This window comes from Carlito syrichta, unplaced genomic scaffold (assembly GCF_000164805.1).
Source record: "Carlito syrichta isolate Samal-C Ts95f unplaced genomic scaffold, Tarsius_syrichta-2.0.1 Scaffold308119, whole genome shotgun sequence".
Lineage (NCBI taxonomy): Eukaryota > Metazoa > Chordata > Mammalia > Primates > Tarsiidae > Carlito > Carlito syrichta.
This window is the reverse complement of record NW_007252215.1, coordinates 139,685-159,696: the sequence shown is the minus strand read 5'-3', so window position 1 is coordinate 159,696 and position 20,012 is coordinate 139,685. Positions and strand designations below refer to the sequence as shown.

Here is a 20,012-nt window from a genome sequence, read left to right as displayed (position 1 = left end):
TCCACTCACCTCAGCCTCCCAAAGGCACAGGATTACAGGCTGAGCCACCGAGCCTGGCCTATTTATTTATTTATTTTTGAGTCGGAGTCTCACTCCATCACCCAGGCTGGAGTACAGAGGAACTCTCACAGCTACCACAGTGTCAACCTACTGGGCTCTGGTGAACCTTCCGCCTCAGCCTTCCAAGTAGCTGAAACTACAGGAATGCACTATTGTGCTTGGCTAATTTTTGGTTTATTTTAGAGATGAGGTCTTGTCAAATTACCTGGGCTGGTCTCGAACATGTGGGCTCAGGCAATCCACTTGTTTCGGCCTCCCAAAGTTCTGGGATTACAGGCTGAGCCACTGAGCCTGGCCTATTTTTAAAAATAATTTTTATTTTGATGTTGCATTGTTTGAGTTCCTTGTGTATTCTGAATATTAATCCTTTGTCAGATGAATAGTTTGCAAATATTCTCTCCCATTCTGCAGGTTCTTTTCTCTGTGTTGTTTCTTTTGCTGTGCAGAACTTTGTAGTTTAATATAATCCCATTTTTTTCTATTTTTGTTCTTGTTGCCAGTGTTTTTGAGGTCTTAGTCATAAGATCTTTGCCCAGACCAATGTCCTGAAATGTTTCTCCTGCATTTTTTCTTAGTAGGTTCATAATATTGAGTCTTACATTTAAGTCTTTCATCTATTTTTAGTTGATTTTTGTATATGGTAAGAGCTAGAGATCCAGTTTTATTCTTCTGCAAATGGATATACAGTTTTCCAGCACCATTTACGGAAGAGGCTATCCTTTTTCCAGTGCATACTTCTTGGGCTCTTTGTTGAAAGTCAGTTGGCAGTAAATACATGAATTTATTTCTTGGTTCTCTAGTTTGTTCCATAGGTTTATGTATCACTTTTGTGCCAGTACCATGTTGTTTTTGTTACTATAGCTTTGTAGTATATTTTGAAGTTTAAATAGTGTGATGCCTATAGCTTTTTTCTTTTTGTTCAGGGTTATTCTGACTCTTTGGGGTCTTTTGTGGTTTCATATGAATTTTAGGGTTGTTTTTACTATTTCTGTGAAGAATATCATTGATATTTTATTTTTGAAATATCAATGATATTTTACTCACTTTGGCTAGTATGGTCATTTTAACAATATTAAATCTTCCAATCTATGAACATAGGATATCTTTACATTTTTTTGGGGGGGGGGTCTTCTTTAATTTTTGTCATCAGTGGTTTGTAGTTTTCATTTGGAAATCTTTTATCTTTTTAGTTAAATTTGTTCCTAGGTTGGTTTTTTTGGTAGCTATTTTAAATGGGATTTCTTTTTCAGCTAGTTTGTTATTGGTGTATAGAAATGGGCTGATTTTTGTTTCTTGATTTTGTATGTTGCAACTTTACTTATTAGTTCTAAGCATTTTTGCTGGAGTCTTTAGATTTTCCAATATATAATATGTTGTCGGCAAACAGGGACAATTTGACTTCCTCTTTTCCAATTTGGAGGCTCCTTATTTCTCTTGCTTAATTGCTCTGGCTAAGACATTCAGTATTGTGTTCAGTAAGAGTGGTGAAAGTAGCATCTTTGTCTTGTTCCAGTACTTAGAGGAAAGCTTTCAACTTTTTTCTATTCCATGTGATGTTGGCTGTGGGTTTATCATATATGTCCTTTATTGTATTGAGGTATGTTCCTTCTGTACGTAATTTGTTGAGAGGATTTTTTATTATCATGAAGGGGTGTTGAATTTTATTAATTGCTTTTTCTACTCTTATTGGGATAATCATACTTTTTTGTCTTCCCTTCTGTTGATGCAATATATTACATTTATTGATTTATGTACATTGAACCATCCTTGAATCACTGGGATAACTCCCATTTCATTATGGTATGTTATCCTGTTGTTGGATTCAGTTTGCTAGTGTTTTATTGAGGATTTTTGCATCTCTGTTCATCAGGGATACTGACCTGTAGTTCTCTTTTTCTGTGTCTGTATCTTTGTCTGGTTTTGGTATCAGGATAATGCTGGCCTCATCGACTAAATTTGGAGATTTCTCTCCCTTTCAGTCAAAAAACTGATTTTTGAATTTTATTCATTTATTTTTTAGAGATAGAGTCTCACTTTGTTGCCCAAGTTGGAATATAGTGACTGATCACAGGTGCAGTTATAGTACATTACACCTTCAAACTTCTGGCCTTAAGTGATCCTTCTCCTTCAGCCTCCCAAGTAGCTTGGAGTCCAAGTGTGTGCCACCACACCTGGTTCATCCCCTTCAGTGTTTTGGAAGAGTTTAGAAGTATTTATGTTAGAGTTCTTCTTTAAAAGTATGGCAAAATTTAGCAGTAAATCCATCTGATCCTGGGCTTTTCTTTGTTGGAAGATATTTTTATTAGTGTTCAATCTTGGTACTCATTATTGATCTGTTCAGGTTTTATATTTCTTTCTGATTCAGTCTTGGCAGGCTGTGTATGTTCAAGAATGTATATATTTCCTTTAGGTTTTCCAATTATTGGCATAAAGTTGTTTATAATAGTCTCTAATGATCTTTTGTGTTTTTGTGGTATCCGTTGTAATGTCTTCTTTTTTCATTTCTCGTTATATTTATTTGCATTGTCCCTATTTTTTCTTAATCTAGCTAATGATTTGTTGATTTTGCTTATATTTTCAAAAAACCAGCTTTTGATTTTATTAGTGGTTTGTTTTTTGTCTCTATTTTGTTTGTTTCTGCTCTGATCTTTATTATTTTCTTTCTTCTGCTAATTTTGAATTTGATTTATTCTTTTTTTTCTAGTTCCTTGAGGTGTATTGTTAGACCATTTGTTTGAAATCTTCCCACTTTTTTGATGTGACATATATTGCTAATAACTTACCTCTTAGTACTTTTTCCCTATATCCTATAGGTTTTGGTATGTTGTATTTCTATTTTCATTTGTTTCAAGACATTTTTTAATTTCCTTGTTAATTTCTTCATTGATCTATTGGTTGTTCAGGAGCATGCTGCATAATTTCCATGTATTTGTACAGTTTCCAGAGTTTCTCTTCTTGCTGATTTCTAGTTTTATTTCATTGTGGTCAAAAAAGATATTTGACATGATTTTGATTTTGAAAAAAATGTGTTGAGAATTGTTTTGTGGTCTGACATATGATCTTTCCTGAAAAATACTTCATGTGATGATGAGAAGAATGTGTATTCTGCAGTTATTGGATGACATGTTCAATAAATGTCTGTTAGGACCATTTGGTCTTTAGTGCAGGTTAAAGCTGAAGTTTCCTTGTTGGTTTTCTGTCTGAATGATCTGTCAATGCTGAGAGTGGGGTGTGGAAGTCTCCAGCTATTATTTTATTGAGGTGTAGATCTTATAATGTTTACTTTATATATCTAGGTACTCCTTTGTTAAGGCACCCATGTATTTACAAATGTTATCTCTTGCTGAATTTATCCCTTTATCTTTACACAATGACCTTCTTTGTCTCTTTTTGCAGTTTTCGACCGTCTATTTTATCTCATATAAATGTATCTACTTCTGCTCAGTTTTGGTTTCTGTTTGTGTGGTTTATCTTTTTCCACCCTTTCACTTTCAATCTGTGTGTGTCTTTACATGTGATGTGAATTTCTTGTAGGTAGCATATAGTTGGGTTTTGTTTTTTTTTAAATCCATTCAGCCAGTCTGTGTCTTTGAATTGGGGAACTTAACCCATTTGCATTTAAGGTTATTATTGATAAATGAGAACTTACTCCTGAATTTTGTTAGTTATATTCTCCTTGTTTTGTATATCCTTTGTTTCTTTCTCCCTCTTTTGTTGTTTATCTTTGTGGTTTGGTGGTTTTCTATAGTGATAAGGGTCAGCATTTTTTTTTTTGTAATGGGCGACACATACTGTGTGAGCCACACAGTCTCTGTGGCACCAACTCAGTTCTACTGTTATAGTGTGAAAGCAGCAACAGGTATTACATGCATATGTGCATGGGTATAGGTGTGTCCCAAGAAGACTTTGCTTCCAAAAGCAAATATCTAGCCAGATTTGGCCTGCTGCCAATAGTTTGTCAGCTGTTGATTAATACATTTATTTACATCAGATGAACTCCTGGATACTTATTTTATTCTTAGGATTATAATGCAGTACTCTATTGTCTATTTTGTTATTCAAATCGTTCCAGTTTTGGACATTGGGAGCTCTTTTAGTTGACTCCTTTGATATACCCCAATCAGCGTGAGTTTATTTATTAATTTATTTTGAGTACTTTCTTACTTTTTGGCAGTACAAAATATTTTAATCTCATCTTGTATATATTTTCTGTTGCAGCTCTAGAATTAGGCATTTCTCTAGGGAGTCTGGGTTCCTTTTACTGGAGAATGGTATTTAGAAACCAAGATTTATATGTTGGACATGTTCTTTGATACTAGGATATCACTGCTTCTTGGCCCTCTCAGAGGAACGACGTAGGGAATCTATGATGTATGTGTGTATGCTAACCTGTGTATACATGTAGCTATATCCATGTTTATCTATATGTATAAATATATAAAAATAAACATGAGTTCACACTGATGTCTCTGACTCGATTCTGGCATTCCAGGCTTTATTCTAATCTTCTCTTTAGCCCATTTATAGCTTCATCTGCCTGTGAGAAACCTGGCTTTCATTACCTTCAGTTTATTTGCTTATTTGCTGAAACCTAGTGTACATGTAAGGTCATTTCTTTATTCTTTGCACTTCTGTGCGATAAAAACTTTATACCAACAAGGGTACAGTGTTTGTGCACAGTTCTTTTTGTCCTTTGTCTTTATTCTATCCAGTTAAAACACTTTCTCAAAAGTTATGTGGGTCAGCTCCTTTCCCCCACCCTTTGCACTTAGCTTGTAGCTTTTACATCTGTATTACAGTGAGAGTCACTTGTCACAGTCTGTGTTCTGTCCTGGGAGTTGCTGACACCTTGGTTGATTTTTTAAAAAATGCATACAGAAAAGGTCACTTTTTTGTGGTCTACAGCCCTGTGGTTTTTGATAAATGCACAGAGTCATGTGTCCACCCCCGCGGTACCACAAGGAACAGTTTCATAGCTGACACGTTCTCTTGTGTAGCTGATTTGTAATCATCCCCTTTCCCTCTGACCCCCAGACCCCACCGATGTCTCCTCCTTTCCTGTAGTTTTTCCTTTTCCAGAATATCACACATACAGAATCATACAATATACCTATAGTCCTCTTGGATATGGCTTCTTTCATTCATCAAATGAATTTAAGAGCCATTCATATTGCTGTGACAGTCGATAGTTTGTTCCTATTTATTTCTGAGGAATATTCTGTTATATGGATGTACTGTAGTTTATATATCCATTTTCTTGTTGAAGGATATTATGCTTGTTTCCAGTGTTTGGAAATGATGAATAAATGCACTATAAGTATTCACATGCAGGATTTTTTTTTGTGGGGGAGGGTAAATAATATATTTGATTTCATTTCTGCTTTCTTATTTAATGCTTTTTGACTGTTATGCTTTAATACTGTTTCATCTTTAAAACTTGTCACTTGCAATGTGGACCTTCTTTCCATCTCCTCATTTCATTTGAAATGTCTATTTTTTCTTTTTCTTTCTGTGTGTTTTATGAGTGTTTGCCAAGCAACTTTATTGAGGCATAACTTACATACAATAAAACTCAGCACATTTTCAGTGTAAAGGTGGCTTTTGACAGATGTATACTCCACCACTCTAGTCAAATTATAGAACGTTTCCATCTCCCTGGAAAGTTTTCTCATGGCCTTTGCAGTCACTGTCTCCACCACCCCCGTCTTCCACCCCCACGCCCAGCTCACTGCGGCTGAGTTTTGCCTGGTATGTATTTTTCAGCACCTGACCTCTTTCACTCAGCATAATGCCTGTGAGTTTATTTCAAGTTCTTATTTGTGTCAGTGGTATATTCCTTTCTATTACTGAGTAGTACTCCTTTGCAGGAATATGCTCTGGTTGGTTTATTCAGCTGTTAAAATACTTGCTTTTTTTGTCTATTGTGAATAAAATCTGTGATCACTTATGTTAATTTATGGAGGCATTTTCCTTTCTTGAAGGAAAATAATTATTTTAACAATATATACAAATGTGTGTTTCTCTAGTGATCAAAATGCAAAAATTATACTCAGGTTTTTACTCTTCTTCATATAAGACCACTTCCTATACTCGTTAACTTGGCATTTAAAAATCACATTGTTATATTTTTGCTTTTCTGTTTTCACATGATGTATGCAAGTGATCCTTTGAGGATCATTTTATATTTGCTTTCAATTTTGTCATAATTGTGGTAATTACTTAAGACTTTATTCTAGATATTCATCTGGTATTGTTGTTTAGCATTAATCTTAGTATGTGTGCTTACTACACCTCTAGTTTTAAGTTTGAAAACATAGGTGTAGCCGGGCTCGGTGGCTCAGCCTGTAATCCCGCGCCTTTGGGAGGCTGAGGTGAATGCATTGCCTGAGCCCGCGGGTTCGAGACCCACCCGGGCAGCGAGACCTCATCTCTACAATAAATCAAAAAATCAGCCGGGCGTGATAGCGCATGCCTGTAATTCCGGCTACTTGGAAGGCTGACGGAAGGATTGCCGGAGCCCAGCAGGCGAGGCTGCGGTGGCCGGGAGCGGCCACTGCACTCCAGTCTGGGAGACCAAGTGAGACTCCAACTCAAAAAAAAAAAAAAAAAAAAAAGAAAACGTAGGTGTAAGCTGGGCATGGTGGCACACAACTGTAGTCCCAGCTACTTAGGAGGCTGAAGTGGGAGGATAACTTGAGCCCTGGAATTCGAAGATGCAAGTGAGCTATAATCAGAACACTGCACTCCAGCCTGGGCAATGGAACAAGACCTCATCTGTATTAAAAATAAGTGAATAAAATAAATAAAAAATTTAGGGTTAAAACTTGTTTTTTGAAGTACTTATTTGAGTCATTTTAAAAATTGGTAATTTATGTTTTATCCTCGAAGACATGAGATGTCTTTCTCCTTCTTTTGCATCTGAAGGACCACTTGGATTATAGAATCCTCTAGTTCAGAATATTTATTTCTTTAACATGTGCTCCAGAATTTAATGTTCTGAAATTGACCTGATTTCCATGCCTGCCATTTTGGATAGGGGAGGGCTCATGAAGAATGAGGATACGGAGTTTAACTCTTTTGAAACGAAGAAGTTTTGCAAAGATGGAAATAACGTTATTATATTCTCAACCTCCCCTTTCCCCATCACTGAAGTCCTTTTTTTGACCTCAGATTCAAGACACAGAGATTTCTTCTGTTATGCCTTGATGAGTGTTTCTGTCCCATTTTATTATTTTTTTTCTAGCTGTCAGGCTCATATTGGTTAGAACTCTGTTAACTCTCCTAGTTGTCTGTTCTCATTTTCCGTACTGCTTTCTTTAAAATCTCTGTGTCAAGGTGGAAATAATAAACTCTGGGAACACCAATAAGGGGGAGGAGGGAGGGAAGTTAGGATTCAGAAATTACCTATGGAGTACAGTGTTCACTCTCTGGGGAACGGGCCACCTGAGACCCAATCCCCACCACTGCACAATATGTCCATGTAACAAACATACACGAGTACCCCCGAATCTAAAATAGAGATGAAAAAAAAAAAATCTCTGTGTCCTATGCTCCTGCTCTCTTGGAGAGCTATTTGAGTATGTTGTCTCCATTACTGATATGCCTTTCTGCATGTTGATTCTGTCCTTTCCAGGTTCCAATAGGAATTTTATACTTTTTTCCCCGCTTTGGTTCCTTTACAACCTTATGTAAATGAATCTTTTCTCATTTCATCTATTTTTTTCAACCTACAGGTTTCATTTCATCATCTTTTCCCCCCCCCTTTTAAAAATGTAGGTCATATTTTCTAAAGTCTTGGGAAGCACCACAAATACTATTTACACATATATCCATTGGTACTTTTCACTAATATGATTTTACTGAAGATTTTTAGTTATGACCATGTTCATGTATTTTAGACATTTTTGTGACTGTGATGATGTTTCTGTTACTAGTTTTGTTTGTGTGTTCTTGACTGTGGAGAGGTCTCTCTAGAGGTATTATTTCCCAAAAGAGGGGGCGTGGGAATTCCTATGGGTCCCCCTCATCACTTGGATGCTACAGAATCCCCGTCAGACCCTGGCCCCAAAGCCAGCTTGGTTTACATGACTCTGGGCCAAATTTCTTGGTCCGGCAGCCATTTACTTTGTGTAATTTTGCTGGGCTGAGGGGGAAAAGCCTTCTGTTCCTGCTGCCTTCTCTGACTAGGTCATCTGAAGCAATCTCAGTCTTCTGAACTTTAAATGGTCTGTTCCCAGTTTCTCTCAGAACTTACCCTTTGTCCTTCCCAGGACTTCATACTCCAAATTGTAACAATGGGGTAACTGTCCCCTTTCGCCTCTGAGAATGTTGTCCCAGGATACTGAAAGGATGCGGAAAGAGAGGTCCTTGAAGTACAGAGTGAGGAAGTAAACTGTTTCTGTCTAGGGAGGGCTGCTTTGGTACATGTATAGGCAGACTGCAGGCATGGACATCTTCTTCCTTTTTTTCTTTTTTTGCCTTGCTCTTTGCTCTTAGAAGCCAAGACATATGCTAGTAACCCAGAGTTTCTCTGCACAGTGCCATCAGATGGGAGGACATTCCTTTAGGGGTCTGGAAAATCTTAGATTGGTATTCCTGGGTTCCAGAGCTGTTGTAATTTTATGTAGTGTCTTGGTTGGTGGGAAGGTGAGATGGGGAATATGACTGAGGATGACTTTGTTTCCATTTGAACCAATGAAATATTGAAGCAGAGGGGGAGGAGGACCCATGGCCTGCTGGGGGACCCTAGGAGAGGCAAGATCAGGAGGCTAATCCTAAGCTAAGGAAAAGTGCCACAGGTGTCTAGTGAACATAATGGGAGTTGAGGGGAAGAGTCTGAAGTTGCAGATACACTGTCAGCCTTGGTCAGAGATTGGGCTCACTGCGCAGAGTGGGAGATGGTCTAATGTGGTTGCTGAGAGTGTGGGATTCTGGGCGAAGATGTGTTGGACCAAGTCTCAGCTCTCCGATGCTTATTAGATATGGGGCTCTGCCAAAGTCCTTCTCCTTTGGGTGCTGCAGTTTTATCCTTTACAAACATAAATAAATAAGCCGGGTGTGGTGGCTCATGCCTGTAATCCCAGCACTTTGGAAGGTGGAGGCAAGTGGATTGCCTGAGCCCAGGGGTTTAAGACCAGCCTGGGCAACTTGGTGAGACTTTGTCTCTACAATAAATCAAAAAATGAGTGGGGTGATATGGTGTGCATCTGTGGTTCCAGCTACTTGGAAGGCTGAGGTGGAAGGATCATGTGGGCCCGGCAGGTTGAGGTTGTGGTGGCTGTAACCATGCCACTACACTCCAGCCAGAGTGACAGAGTGAGACTCCGACTCATAAATAAATAGTATGTCCCACCTATTGGGTAATTTATTAAATGAGTTAACATATAGGGATTATGTACAACAGTAGTTGGCCCTTAGTGAATGCTGAATAAATGTTAGGTGTGGTATTGTTATTTTATTAGCCTGTGACTGAAAAGCTGAAGAGGAGGGGGTGACCTCCTCTACTTGGAAAAGCCCATCACTGCTCCTTTTCTCCGCATCTGTATAGGCCTCCCTTGCTCTCAGTTTAAGTTGTCCTTTCTTGGAGGAGCCTTCCTGACCGTGATTTGAAGTAGCCCCTTCCCCTCTGCTATATTGCTTCTCACAGCACCTTTCTCTTCACCATCAGAGTTCTTTCCATAATTTGTCACCACATACTGCTTTGTGCTCACTCTTTTAAGGGCTGTTTCTCTCACTAGCCTGTGAGCCATGATGGTGGTCTGTGCGTTTTTCTCCTTGTATACACGTGCTTCATGTATTGACGATCCTTAAAGAGTTGTTGACCAAAGGGCTTCCTTAAAGCCATTTACTTCTTCATTGCCTATTCTCTCTCATTGCTGGTCCACACTGGTGGCACTTTGTCGGGCCCTGCCTGATTGCTTCCCCCTGGTGAGCTGTGGCCAGGTGGCTAGGAACTTGTGGAGTCAGACAAACTTGGATTCAAATCTCGGTGAACCATCTACTGACTGTGTGATCGAGGGAAAGTTACCTACCTTCTCTGAACGTCAGTTTCCTTCTTTGTCAAATGGCGAGAAAGAGGTCCAGCCAGAAGGCTGGGTATAAAGATGAAATCTAACATCTTGCAGTGATTAGCACAGTTCCTGGAACTTAGCATGCACCAATCAAAGTGATTGTCATCATTATTGATCCTAAGGAGACTGCCATCCAGGTGGCATCGTGTCACTGGTAATAATTGCCTTGGACTCTCCCTGCCCTTTCCCCTCCCCTCCCCCACCCTGTTAGTAGAACAGAGTCTCATATTAGCTGGGATCACAGAGAGTAAATGTTAATTAATTATTTGCTTGAACTCTAAGGAATAGTTCAGCATCTCAGATGCTTTTTTTTTTTTTTTAAAGAGATACTGGTGAGGGTGTGCAAACAACAAAATCTTTAATATCATACATGTGTTCATTTGTGTGTGCACATAAAAAGGAAGAGAATGAACAGTTGTTTCCATTTGGAAGAACTGAGCTTCAGGTATTGCATGTGACCTGCACAGGCAGAGTGTGGTAGTGGGGGGGAGGAGGGTATATCTGGAGACAGATCTGCCAGGACCAGGGGGACCATTCTTGGTTTTCAGCAGCTGTGAGGAATTAGAAGACAGTGGAGAAGGCTCAGAGGAGTTTATGAAAAAAGAATTTCCCAGACAGAGATTGTTGCGAACATATATAAGATCAAGTCCTGAATGAATTGGGCTTTTGTTATCAACAGAACAAATTATAATTCAGGTTTTGTTTGAGATGCTCCTGAGAAGAGGAAAAGAGAGTCAGAAAGCTACACAGGGATGTAAAGAAGATTAGGCCCCGGGAGATGACGGAGATCAAAGTTTGGTGGGATGTTTGGGATCCAGCTTTCCTCATGAGCATTTTGGTATTTCAGAAAAAGCAGTTGTTTTTCTAAACCAAAAGAAAACTTTTTTGTTTGTTTATTTAAACTACACGTGAAATAATGTATATAAAAATACTTTTGTCTACTGAAGTTTTATGTATATTAAAGCCATCTCGCTCATCTGTTTGTAGTGCTTTTTGGTGTTCAAGGTACTTTTCCCATGTCTTATTTCTTTCAGCTCTTTATTATTATTATTATTATTATTATTATCATCTATTTTACAGATGAGATACAAGGGCCTAGAGAGGTTGGCTGACTTGCCCAGGGTTACATTGATAGAAAGTGGCAGAGCCAAGCATTTTCCCCCACTGCACACCAGGTTAATAGAGAGGCTCCTGTTAATACTGCTTATATTGGTATTGTGTCAATTTAAGTAGAAATGGTTGTGAGTTTACCCAGTGGCTTTGTGAATAGGACCAGAGGCGGAAGGAATAGCCTTGAGGTCTTCTGTAAAGTGACTTGTGATTCTGTGATTGAAACCTCCAGTAACTTGGATAAAACAAAACTAAGCTCTCCCTCCAGTAGGACCTCAAATAGCCTTCAAGACCCCACACCCTTGCTGTCCCCTCAGCTTCTTGAGCCACTGGACTATACATAGACACTTACCAAACGTGGAAGGACTTATCTAAGTAGGTGCCCTCTCTCTTCTTCCCAGGGAGGATTTTATTGTCCTAAGAGGTCATATTCTGAAGGGTGGGGAACATTCTGTCTTTAGACACTACTAAGGTTTGTGATCACAGGAGGCTATACAAGATTAAGTGACCTTTTCTGTGGAATGCAAAAGTACATATTTGCATATTCCCTACAACCACCCTATGAGGTAGGTGCTGTTACTTCCGCCTTGCTATATGAGTCATCCGAGGCCCAAAGAGGTTTAGTAACTTGTTCAAGAATACGTGATAAAAGACTTATCAGGGGATTTAAACCAGATAGTCTTGCCCCAAATCTGTGTTTTTAAATCTTATAATAGGCTCATTTTGATGAGTGAGTGCCATTCATCCATTCATCCATTCATGAACCTACCCCTCTACCCACCCTTTCACCCATCCTGCATCGTCTATCAATCCATCCATTCATCCTTCCATCCATCTGTCCGTTTATCCATCCATTCATCCACCAATTCATTCATGAACCAGTCTTCTCTAATCACCCATCCTGGTCCATACATTCATCCATCCTTCTGTCCATTTATTCATCCACACATTTACCCACCCATCCACCCAACCATCCCACCATCCATCCATCCATCCATCCATCCATCCATCCCTTTCACCCATCAACCCATCCTTTGTGTTGGCTGTTTGTCTGACATGGTCCTCTGTTTCTTCCTGGGGAAGAAAATTCTCTACCCTGGGAGCCAAGCACATCTTTCTAGAGCTGGAGGTGTCCATGCCAACACACACAGACCTTAGCTCCCATGAAAGCTTGCTGCTGACACTCCTAGGTTGCTGTCCATGAGAATGCTGCTATTAAACACAGTACTAGGTTGCTTATTCACTTTCCTTCCTTAGTAAACCTGTAGAGGGGGTCTCCTGACAATGTCTCAACATGATCAGAGCTGCAGGCTTTTCCAGAAACTCTTGGCTTTCTGAAGGATCATTACAAATGATTCTCAACTAGCCCCATTCCTTGACCCAAAGTCTGGAAGTTGGATTAGTTAGGTATGATTTTGCTTTAAAAAAGCTGTTATAGAGTTTGTGTGATACATTTAACAATTCTGTAGTAAATCTAAAACAGATGTGCACAGGGTATTTTATAAGGAAAGACATTTTAATAGACATAGCCAATTTGAGTTGAGATAAATTAATTAAGGAAAAATAAAATTGTCTGAAGAGGTAGTATGGCCTAGCTATTTGCATATTTATTAAGTGCATAGCAATGAAAATTGCTTAATTATTTTGCATAGCCTCTGTTGTACATAAAGCATTGATGAGACAATCTTACTTTTCAGTTATTTTTTTACTTTTATTATGAAAAATTGAAACATATAAAAATTTCTTTTTGTAAGTTTCAAAGGCATATTCCTTACTTGTTACTTAATTGTTTTGGGTGAAAATTTTATTCCAAGAAAGTATATTATATTGACATTGAAATATAATGAACTTATGAATATAATTGCTTATGTTTTCATTGAGACTTAGCATTTTTGGGGTACAGCATTGAGAATATTATGCCTTTTATTTTATTTTAAAGATGTGGGATACAATTCAGATTAGGTATTCAGATTTTCATTATGCAGGTACCCTTGTTGATGAGGTGTGCCCCTACCTACCCTGGCAGTTTCCCTCAACTGCCAATTCCCCCACTCCTCCCCTGGCAGTTTCCCGATACTGCCAATCCCTTTCTTATAGTATTATGATAATTGTTCAAGGTCTGCTTATGAGTGAGAACATGTACTCTGTTCTTTGTTTCTGTGATAGATCACTGAGGATGATAGAATTAAATCCATCCAAGTTGCTGCAAAGTTCACATGTTTGTCCTTCTTTATGAATGCATAATATTCCATTGTGTATATGTACCACATTTAAAAAAATCTAGTCCAGCTTCAATGGGCAGTATGGTTGGTTCCATGTTTTTGCTATTGAGAATATTACACCTTTTATAATTTAAAAAAATTCAAATCTACAGCAAAGTGGAAATCTACAGTTATTAATTAGCATCAGGACTGGCATTTTCCTGTGTTATTCCATGGGATTAATGTACACCTGTTGAGTTGTGTGAGTCACATGGTAGGCTCTCAACAAATGTTTCCTATCTTGTTGCCTCCTAGTGGTGGCGCTGCAGCTGGGGGAACTGTGTGAGGGAAACTGGGCTCTTTCAATTCAAGCCCTTTTCTGCCAATATGGAAGGTTTTTGCTGTTGAGAGAATTAGTATGGCTTAGTGAGTAAAAGAATAGGTCTGAGGCAAGAGTGGTTCAAACCCCAGCCCTACACTTGCCATTTTTAGAACTTGGTTGAGTTGCTTAATCTCTTTGAGCACTAGTTCCTTCACTGTAAAATGTGGGTAGAAAAAAAGTACTATACACAGCTGGGTTGTTGTCAGGAGAAAATGAGATGGGAGAGTCTATGTCCAGTATTTAGTATAGTGTCTGCCTTATAAATGCCCAATGGATGTTACTCCTCATTAGTATTATAAGTAAGGATAAATCGGCATAGTGCCTTCCATATAATTGCACAATAAATATTACTTATTATAGGTAAGGATGAAAAGCTCACGCCAAATTGGTCTTTAAAAGTCTGAGTCTACTCCAGTGCAGTGGAGAGAATAATGATCTCTTCTGAAAGCTTGCAATGCAATTTCAAACAAGAATAAGCCTGGATGGACATGTGAATGCCACCAGCCGGGCATGGTGTCACAAGTCATCATGGGAAATGACCACGCTTGCCTTTGGTTCCATACAGTGATGTCCTGAAATAAACCAACCTTCTGAAACCCATTGTTGGCTTCTGGCATGGAATGGCTCACTCCACCGCCAGGGTAGACGCCTCTATCCCAAGAGCCTTGTGCTATTCTTGTTGCCTGAAACTGACTTTATTCTTCTCTCTGTTTCTTTCTCTCTTCTCTAACCCTCTCATATTGTATTGTAGGTTGAAAGGATTGTAGACAAGAGGAAGAACAAGAAAGGAAAATGGGAGTATCTTATCCGATGGAAAGGCTACGGGAGCACAGAGGACACGTGGGAGCCAGAGCACCATCTCTTGCACTGTGAGGAGTTTATCGATGAGTTCAATGGACTGCATGTGTCCAAGGACAAGAGGATCAAGTCAGGGAAGCAGTCCAGCACCTCCAAGCTGCTGCGTGATGGCCGCGGTCCGTCGGTTGAGAAACTCTCCCATAGACCTTCAGAACCTGGGAAGAGCAAAGGAGCCTCCCATAAACGGAAACGAATCAACCCTCCCCTGGCCAAGCTGAAGAAAGGGTATTCAGGCAAGACCCCCACGGGAGGTGACAGAGCTGCCAAAACAGTGTCTTACAGGACTACCCCTAGTGGTTTGCAAATAATGCCCCTGAAGAAGGCTCAGAACGGGATGGAAAATGGGGACACTGGCTCCGAGAAGGATGAGAGGCACTTTGGAAATGGGTCCCATCAGTCTGGCTTGGATTTGAATGACCATGTTGGAGAGCAAGATGTGGGTGAATGTGATGTGAACCACACTGCGCTGGCAGAGAATGGGCTCAGTATGTAGTTTTTCTTTCTCTTGGGTTTGGCTCTGGCCAGGGCAGATGGGGGAAGGGCTCTGCAGGCAGCCTAGGGAAATTCATGAGACTCCCACCTCCATCCCCTTCTCTTAGCTAACCAGTAAGTATCTTTTCATCCCCTTCACCTAGGCCCACATGGACTCAGTTCTGTGTCCACATTGGTTGCATACACTCATGTGCATGGGGTGGCTAAGCCATCAATGCTCCTGCTGAGGTCTGGAGTGGTCGGGAATTCCTGACTGAGCTTCATGACACCTAAGTCTGTTGTAACCACTCTAGAGTCACTTCTCTTAGGACAGCTCCAGTCCTCACCCCCAGGACCCCAGACCCGTGTCCGCAGAGGGCCAGTGCCTTTCCAGGGCATTGTGCAGTGCCCTTGCTTGCAGTCTCATCATGTCCCTAGTAGAGCAGCCCTCAGAAGTAGGGTCTGGGTTGGGGTCTGCTCCTCCTTCTCAGACCCATTGTGGGCTTGGAATTCATCAAATCAGGGCATACCCTGGAGCCCCTCGCTCTTCAACTGACAACTAGGATGCATGATTACTCTCATTTATATATGAGGTCCTGTCTTAGTCTATTTAGGCTTCTATAACAAAATACCTTAGACTGAGAGATGTATAAATTATGGAAATTTATTTCTTACAGTTCTGAAGGCTGCGAAGTCCAAGATCAAGGCACCAGCAGATTCAGTGTCTGATGGTGCTTTGTGTGTCCTCACAAAGAGGTTGAGTTCCCATCATCCCCTTTTGTAAGGCCACTAATCCCACACCCATGACTGAATCACCTTCTGCAGGTCCCACCTCTTAATGCTGTTGCATTGGGGATTAGGTTTCAACATAGGAATTTTGGAGGGACACTGACATCAGATTATAGTGGGTTCTGAATGCTCCCTTGATGCCATCATATGCTAAATCTTCTGGTTTGCGTCTTCTTACTCCATCCTCAAAACAGCATAGCTTGTATATGTCATGTTAGATTATGGAATTCCTCTCTTTTAACCAAGTCTCCATGGGCAGAATTAAGGAGAGAGGAGGCAATGACCCAGGTGGTTCAAGTTTCCAAACCAGAGAGGTGTTCTCCATAGTCAAATTGCTCCTTACCCAAGTCCTTCACAGCCTCAGTCTTTCAGGTTAGCTGCCTGTACCAGTTACATGTACTCCCTCAATTCTCAGACACCTGTTTGTGTACCTGGTGGCACTTTTCTGTTTAGCCAACAGAGCTACTGCAGGAAATTCTGCAGGAGCGTGGACAGCCCATGCCCAACAGGGCAGGGTCATCAGACACCTCGATGGAACCAGAGTGTGAGGTAACCAGGATGCTGGAATGCAGGGGGATGGCTGGGACAGCTTGCAGAAGGATGAAGTGACCAGACAGAGACACATCAGAGTGATGGCAATGGCGTTGGAGTTCAGAGTGTTTGGAGCAGGCTCCCCTGAGACAGCATGCTGTCTTTAGAGACTTGCCGGGGAATCTGAGCAATCTGCGTTGAGGGTTCTTTCTCCAGAGGGAGGAATTTCACCCAAACAGAATTTATTTAGCAGTCTTTGCCCCAGACTGACTCACATTTCCGTCTGGGGATCCCTGATGCCGACGTGCCTGTGCCTGTGCCTGCTAACATATGTAAAAGCTGTTTGTTTTAGAAATTCAGCTCTCCGGGAGAAGTGGGCTTGTGTAAATGAGGCTTGGCATAAACATCCGTGTTTGATGTTTCTGTGACGGCTGCTGGCAGTAGCGCTGTTCCCCGTCTCAGGAAGGTTAGCGAGGGGAGCGTTGGAGGTCCCCTCGCAGGTGCAGGTGCAAGGCTCAGGCATAATCCCCTAAGCTTTCGCTGTTAGCAGCCCCCTACCCTGTTCAAAACGTGGCTACCTCAGGGGTGAGGGAAAAAGCATGAGGGAGCTGCCAGACCGCAGACTCATAGAGACGTCTAGGTGAAGGTGCATCTCTTGTCCTGTGCACCTTTTATAGTGGGCTGGAGCTGCCAGTCATATTCTCTCCATCCTTGGGGCTCGCTGGTGCCTGCCCCCCACCCCATCTGTGATCTAATAATGGTGTGTGGTACCCCATGGCCAGGGGAAAGAGGCGAGGACCAGCCTGCCGAGGTTCATGGCAATTCTGTTAACTCCAGATTGCTATTCTAGATCTTTCTGATTTGATCTTCCTCATTTTTGCCTGATGTTGTGTGTTCTCTACTGCACTTGGGTTCATGTCCGCCTCTGTTCTGGCTATTTTAAAAGGGCCCCTTTGCTTCATCACATCCCTTGGTATTGGTGCCTGTCAGATCCTCCCATAAAATTAAGACAGTGGTCCTCAAAGCTTATGTGTATTAGGTTACTTGGCAAATACAGGTCCCATAGTGTCAGATTGACTAAGTCTGGGGTGGAATTCAAAAGATGGGCTTTTAACAAGCACCCTGGGCGACTGGACTGCATTTTGATACATGCTTTGTGGCAAAATGGGGGTGGCAGTGAAGTTTCTCATCAGTGTCAGTTTAATTCAATTCAATACTAGCTTTTTTGAATACTTCCTGAGAGTTAGTTGCCATGCTGGGTGTTTGGAGGAAGGAAGACATAGGTAAGGACTTCTCCCTCCGAAACCCACAGTCCATTCTCCAGTAGAGTGGGGTGGCTGCCTCCAGCTCTATGTTAAGAAAGCACCTGAGATTGGCTCCGTGGAAGGAGTAACATGTATGATACATATAAACTTACGCCTTCACCATACCCACATTGACATCTTCTGTGGTTACTAGCGTGATAAATATCCTTGCCACTGACAGCCTTTAATACTAGCTAGAACTAGCTTATTATCTGGGTCTGGGGGAACTGAGGAGAGGAAGAGACAGGAGAATCCTTGCCAGAAAGAAGCAGGGAATGGTGAAAAGAGTAGTTTGAGGTTTTTGGACAAGACCCAAGAAGAGGGGGTGTTGTGGTTCCAGAACTTTCCAGCAAGGGGTCAGAGGTATAGGCAGGGACAACATGGCTCCACTTATGTTTTTAGCCAGATGGAAGCTCTGCTGAAGCCAGTGTTCATGCCCATGTGGGGTTCTGAATGTCCTCCTCCTACCCTTTTCTCTAACCCTGCTTGCCTGACCTGGACTGAAGGACCCAGTTCCCAGTGGCCCAAGGGTGAGCTTGGGGGGTTTTCAGTGCAGAGCAGTGGGGGCTCACCTTTGCCTGGCAGAAGGTGGTGGGGGAGGGGCGATCCTGGCTGTACTAACACAGCATTTGTTTTGGGGGTGGGCTGTTGCTTTTTATATGGTTTTAGCTTCTCTTTGGTGAGCTGAGGTTCTGCATACAGAACAGCAACTTATGTAACACGTTACTCATTTACTGCTGACTTCCCTGATCTGCTGTGGGAACAAATGCTAAATCGGGGCTTCAACGGGTGGTGTTTTGGTTTCAGACGGCGTTTTCCCATGGCAGTGTTTGTGAGGCGTGTGCAGCGACTCCACACCACTCTTGATTATGATTACTCTCTGGCGATGACTAACAGCTTTGTGGTCCAGGTACCATCTGCCTCAGTATCCCTAGGGGAGCTTGTTAAAATGGGCTCCACCTCAATTGAATGAGTCGGGATCTCAGGGGGCAGGGTGTGGGTTATGTATGTTAAATGCTGGATTTTAACAGCTACAGGTGTATCCGGTGGCTTCTGCAGATGTGTCTGGTTGTAAGAGAGCATTCATAAATCCATTTGTTGGTAGATCCAACAATATTCCTTAGATAGGAAGTTTGTATGTCAGAATGTGATTTGATCCTTCAAAGTTTTAAAACCTGACATAGTATCTTTTTCTCACTGATGCACTTTCCACCGGGCACCTCCTTTTGTTTTCTTAAAGATTCTTCATGGAGTGTTTTCTTTTTTTACTGTTAGTATAGATTCAGGGGGTACATGTGCAAGTTTGTTACATGGATGTATTTTATGAAGGCGGGGATTGGGTATCTAGTGTTCCTATCTCTCAAGTAATGAATTGTATTCACTAGATAAGCAATAAGTAATTTTTCATCCCTTACCCACTCCCTGCGCAGCCACTCCCTTTTGGTGGCCCCAGTGTCTGTCATCTCCATCTGCATATCCATGCGTACCCATTTGTTTAACTTATAAGTGAGAGCATGCGGTATTTGATTTTCTGTTTCTGAGTTATTTCACTTAGGATAAGGGCCTCCTGCTTCAAATACACTGGTTTCATCTGTACAGAAATGCTCTTAGGTTCACTAACCCCTTCTGTCGTTCTGCCCAGGGGAACTGCTTAGCGCTTTCTTGTTTAACCCTTTGCACTCGGATACATCTCGCAGGTCACCTACTAGCAACTTGACTCACTTAATGAAATAGTGAAAAGCGAATCACTTCATATTAAGTAGTAGAGCATTGGAACCATTATTTTATTGTAATGATATTTGGCTTATAATGGAATTTTGGACATCGAGGAACTTATCTGTGATTAAAAAATCAAAATTTTATATTTTTTATTTTTCTAACGTGTGAAATAGTCACCCGCATGCATTGCAGGTTCATTGATACATGTTGTACAAGAGTTATTTGTTTGATGTCTTCCACCTAGTGTTTTTCTGTTGAAACAGACAAGGCAGTCTCGTTTTCTTCCTCCCACATTAATAATTTGTAATATATTGTCCAGTCTGTTGTTCAAAGATGATGTAGAAGGATGCACTCATGATTCCTGAAAACCACTTCTCAATGGATCCACCAGAAGCTTGGTAGATTTCAAATGGGACATAGGCTTTTCATTGTTTTTGAATGGCGAACTTCAAGGAAACATACATTTTTTTTTTTTTGAGTTGGAGTCTCACTCTGTCGCCCAGACTGGAGTGCAGTG

The 20,012-nt window shown here is 41.0% G+C and overlaps 1 protein-coding gene across 1 annotated transcript in view; it reads left to right on the top strand.

The window, feature by feature from the left end:
* Positions 1-20,012, top strand: part of CDYL2 (chromodomain Y like 2) — a 103,390-nt gene that overhangs the window by 12,444 nt on the left and 70,934 nt on the right. The window contains exon 4 of the mRNA XM_008064970.2: positions 14,575-15,166. Coding sequence (XP_008063161.2) covers positions 14,575-15,166 — 592 coding nt within the window. The remainder of the gene's footprint in view (positions 1-14,574; positions 15,167-20,012) is intronic.